General features: G+C 42.4%; 1 protein-coding gene across 1 annotated transcript in view; it reads right to left on the bottom strand.

Annotated features, from left to right (window-relative positions):
* Positions 1 to 552, bottom strand: part of hhex (hematopoietically expressed homeobox) — an 8,908-nt gene extending 8,356 nt beyond the window's left edge. The window contains exon 1 of the mRNA XM_084338472.1: positions 57 to 552. Within this exon, the coding sequence (XP_084194598.1) occupies positions 57 to 441 (385 nt within the window). The 5' untranslated portion in view covers positions 442 to 552. The remainder of the gene's footprint in view (positions 1 to 56) is intronic.
* Between the last annotated feature and the right edge of the window lie 4,448 nt (positions 553 to 5,000).

Genomic DNA, 5,000 nt, shown 5'->3' on the forward strand with positions numbered 1-5,000 from the left:
ATAGTTGTACATTATATCCAAACGCGCGCCTCATGTGTCCCCATGCAGTGACTCACCGAGCGGGTCGTGTCTGAGCAGTGCGTGCGCCGCGTACTCCCCCATGGAGCGGTGGTGGTGGAACGGGTAGATGGAGCCGAACGCACCGGTGGACGCGGCGGCATACGTGGCCGTCAGGGCGGCGTGGTGGTGATGCGACAGCGCCGGGTGGATGGGAGTCGGCTCGTAGATAGGCGTCCGGTACGGAGACACCTGCACCAGGCTGGTGAAGGAGGAGTTCGGAGACGGGAGAGTCGGCGTGCAGGGGACCTGGACCATCACCGGACCACCGGAGCAGGAGATGGAGGAGGAGGTCGGTCCGTTCCTCCCAAGAATGTCCTCGATGTAGAAGGGAGTCGGGTGCGTTGGCTGGAGTGGGGTCGGCGCGTAAAGAGGAACGCTCATGTTTGGAGAGGTTCTTAGTGTTCTAAAGAGACCTATAGCGTCCCACTAAAGCGTCCTCACTGTGTTCGTTATGCTGCACAAAATACTTTAGCCGGAGATGCCCCGTGCTGGTTTGGCATTCTACCACAAACAACACACTGTCCTTTACTCCTTTAGAACCAAACTTCCCCGCAAAAAAACTCCCCACACTTCACTTCCACACTGTAAAATAAAAAAAAATAAAAAAAAAAAAATTTAAACGTCCCTTGATTTCCCCCAGTTCATCAAATCTGATGTAACAGCTCTAAATATCTATAGGTTAATGAAAAAACTAGCTCTCTGTGTTGAGAAGCGGTTTGTTTCTCTGTCCATTAGTGTCATGTAGTTGTGAAGTGAACGGACTGACGGTGAAGTGACGGTTTGGGAGCTGCCTCCTCGTATCTGCTGCACGCGGAGGAGGAGGAGGAGGAGATAACGGGCCGCGACTTCCTGCAGGTGCCTTACTGGTGTTTCTGATTGGCTCCGGGCTGGAGTGATCAGATGACAGTAGCGAAAAGCTGGTGGGTGGGTATTTACCTGTGTGGTCTATTAGGTTATTATTATTGTTATTATTATTATTTAATACGAGTGATTACAGCCCTGAAAGTAAAGAGGTTAGTATAGGCTGAAGAAAAGAATAATTGAAAGAAAGTTATTCTGGATCCATCACTAGATGGTGGACTGGTTTTATGTGATCTAAATGAGGCCTCTTCACAGTTTCTTCCTCCTCGAATGTATAGGCCTATATATTCTTTTTATGATCTCTTACTCTTAAACAGTACTGTATATTTGTATATCTTGTTGTATGTCATAAATGTCTTGAGGAAACAGTACTGTATATTTGTATGTCGTGTATGTCATAAATGTCATGATGAATTGAAAATGTTGAAATTATTATTATTATTATTATTATTATGATTATTATTATTATTATTATTATTATTATTATTATTATTATTATTATTATTATTATTATTAGACTACTTCATGTTAATGGTGTGGTGCCAAAAAATACCAAAATTGGGAGAATAATACCCATATATAAATCAGGTGACAAAAATAGCATCAGTAATTACCGACCAATATCTGTTTTACCGGCCCTATCAAAAGTGTTTGAGAGAGTTGTGTATAACAGACTAAACGATTATATTAAGAAGCGTTCTCAATACGGCTTCAGGAAAAAGAGTACAACATGTTACGTTTTGGTTACTGACTACGGTCGGGAACCACCCACCATTTCTGTCACCTGTCATCTGACTATGTCACTTGTTTTCCCTGTCATTTAGTGCTGTCACTTAGGGGTTGGCTTCTGATTGGCTGTCACGGGTGTGTGTGTGGAATGTTGGTATTTGGTGTCTATTTAACATCCCTTCCTTCTGCTTGTTATTCGTCGGGTCTCCACTGTAGGCGTTCGGAGATAACGCGGCCGGTTCCAGTTCTGGACCACCACTAAGCTCCATTATCTTCAAGTTTCAAGTTTTCAAGTTTCTTTAATAGTTGTCATACAGAAGTACAGAATACTTTTGTACAAAATGCTTCTTACTGTTGCGCTCCAGAGACTGTGCAAGACAAGATAAGTATGAAATAAAAACATAGTAAAATTAGAAGTAAAAAAAGAGGTCACAGTGTTCAGTTTAGACATATGTACAATGTTCGATGCAGAATAGACGTAGTTACCATACAATATACAATACTGTGCAGTGTACTAATATACAATACTATATAGTGCAAGGCAGAAATGGAGAAATGGGACGAGGTGCAATTTAGGTACAATTCACAGTAGGTGTACGAGTTGTAGTGCAAATCCTTTATCAATAAATATAAAGTGTAAGTGTGTTTGTGTGATCTAAAGTGTGGAGAGTGGGTGCTGCAGTGTGTTGTTTGTTTGAGTGAGTGTGTGCGTGTGGGTGTGTGTGCTGTGTGCATTTGATGGTTGTTGCATAGTGATTATTGTTCGTTTAGCGATTATTGTTCGTTTAGCAGCCTGATGGCCTGGGGATAGAAGCTTCTTCGGAGTCTTTCTGTGCTCGCCTTAAGACTCCGGTATCGCTTGCCTGACCGCAGCAGTTCAAAGAGGCAGTTGTTCGGGTGGCTCGAGTCCTTAATAATTCTCTTAGCCTTCCCCTTGCACCGCTTGATGTAAATGTTCTGGAGGGTGGGAAGCCCCCCTCCAATTGTGCGTTCGGCTGAACGTGTCACTCTTTGTAGTCTGCTACGGTCTTGTGCAGTGCTATTCCCAAACCAGGAGGTGATGTTGCCGGTCAGGATGCTCTCTATTGTACATGAGTAGAAGTTCCTAAGGATCTTCTGACTGACTTGGAACTTCCTTAGGCGCCTGAGGAAGTAGAGGCGTTGTCGTGCCTTCTTCACAACACTGTCAATGTGTGTGGTCCATGTCAAGTCCTCGGATATGTGGGCTCCGAGGTACTTGAAACTGTTCACTCTCTCAACCGGTGCCCCGCTTATTCTCTCTTACCTTTGCCCTCGGCATAGTATCCTAGTATTACTCTTTGTGTTCTTTACTATTAAAGTCGAACCTGTTCAAGAGTATACCATCTCCGTCTCTATGATTGCCTACAACAATTGGAACTCACCTACCTCCATCCTGACAACAACATATGGCAATATTAGACCTCATTGAAAAAATAAATGATCCCATTGATCAGGGTGAATGTGGGGTGGGCGTTTTCTTGGACTTATCAAAGGCCTTTGATACCAGTCTTCAATATTCTACTCGGGAAACCATTATGGCATAAGGCCGGGGTCTGGCTCTCAATTGGTTCAGTAGTTATTTACATGGTAGGCAACAGTATGTAGAAATAAACAATCACAAATCAATAAAAATGGACATAAAATATGGGGTCCCCCAGGGGTCAATTCTAGGGCCTTATACTCTTCATCCTGTATATGAATGATTTTTGTTAACTCTTCTGAAATGCTGCACAAAGTCATATTCGCTGATGATACAAATTAGTTTTTGTTCCATAAAAATTCACTCGAGCTTCAAGATCTACTTAACGCAGATACCTGGTTTAAATGCAACAGATTATCGCTTAATCTCAGCAAAACAAACGTTATTGTTTTTCACTCTAGTTGGATGCGCACTGATCACATTTGCATTAAAATGTATGGAAAGGAGCTGTCAAGAGTGGTGTCCACAAAATTCCTGGGGGTTGTCATCGATGAGTCGCTCAATTTCAAATGCCACATTAAATATCTATTAACAAAACTGTCCAAATATGTTCGTTTATTAGTTAAAATACGTTATTTTCTTCCTTTACCTGCTCTTCTCACTCTCTATAAAACTTTGTTTGAACCCCTCATTAATTACTGTAATGTCATATGGTGCAACACTTACCCCAGCCATCTCAAGAAACTTGAACGTTTGCAAAAGAAAATACTACGAGTAGTGTCGTGGTCCGGGTTTAATACGCCCACGCGTCCATCGCTTTGGTCTCCTGAGGCTTGCTGATTTTAATGTCCACCAAAATGCTTCAATGATGTATCAAGCTGTGTATAACATGAATCACAGACTGTCTGAGCTTGTCCCAGTCTGCTGTCCACTGCACATTCATAACACTATAGGAATAGGCATCTTATCTTTGGCAAGAGGAGAAAACTCAAATGTGCCAGTATAGCATGCAGGGGCCTGCAGATCTGGAACGAGCTTGACGAGAGTCTGAAACAGTCAAAATCCATCTCCACCTTCAAAAAAATCACAGAAAGAGGAATTGCTCAAATCATATCTCTAAATAGTAATCATACTCGGGAATATTATTTGTCTGTATTTATGCATCTATGTTGTATGTATGTAAGTAGGTAGGTATGTAAGCCTATCCATGTTATATGTTTTGTTTGCCTCTGTTTGTGATCAGGCTCTCCCTCCAAAAGCTTTAAATAGCTTCTTGGGAGACCTGGCACACTACACAATTTCGATGATGATGTTCTCACCATGATGATGATATTTATTGTATTGTATCGTGTGTGTGTGTGTGTGTGTGTGTGCGTGTGTGTGTGTGTGTGTGCGTGTGCGTGTGTGTGTGTGTGTGGTTAGGGTTATACTGCCGCCCTACCAGGCTTAGACCACGCCCCCAACTCTGCCTGGGCTTGGGTAATCACAGTGTACCCGCAGCAAAAAGCTAGACTACACCACTGGCACTAACCCTAACCCAACAACACCACACACTAACCATAACCCAACACTACACACTGTACAATACAGCTTAGTACAATTCAGTAAAATACAATACAAAACACAGTGCAATCCAACACAGTACAATGCAACACAGTACAATACAACACAGTACAATGCAACACAGTACAATCCAACACATGTACAATGCAACACAGTACAACACAACACAGTACAATACAACACAGTACAATAAAAAATAGTACAATACAGCACAATACAATACAATACAGGGTCATACAATATAATAGCCAATAGGCTAATTTGATGCACTAACATGATGCATGTTCTTTTACAACATCGTGTCATCATAGCCCCAACACTACCCACACACAGTCAAACAGCCTGC

The sequence above is a fragment of the Notolepis coatsorum genome, assembly GCF_963971535.1.
Source record: "Notolepis coatsorum genome assembly, contig: SUPER_15_unloc_7, whole genome shotgun sequence".
Classification (NCBI taxonomy): domain Eukaryota; kingdom Metazoa; phylum Chordata; class Actinopteri; order Aulopiformes; family Paralepididae; genus Notolepis; species Notolepis coatsorum.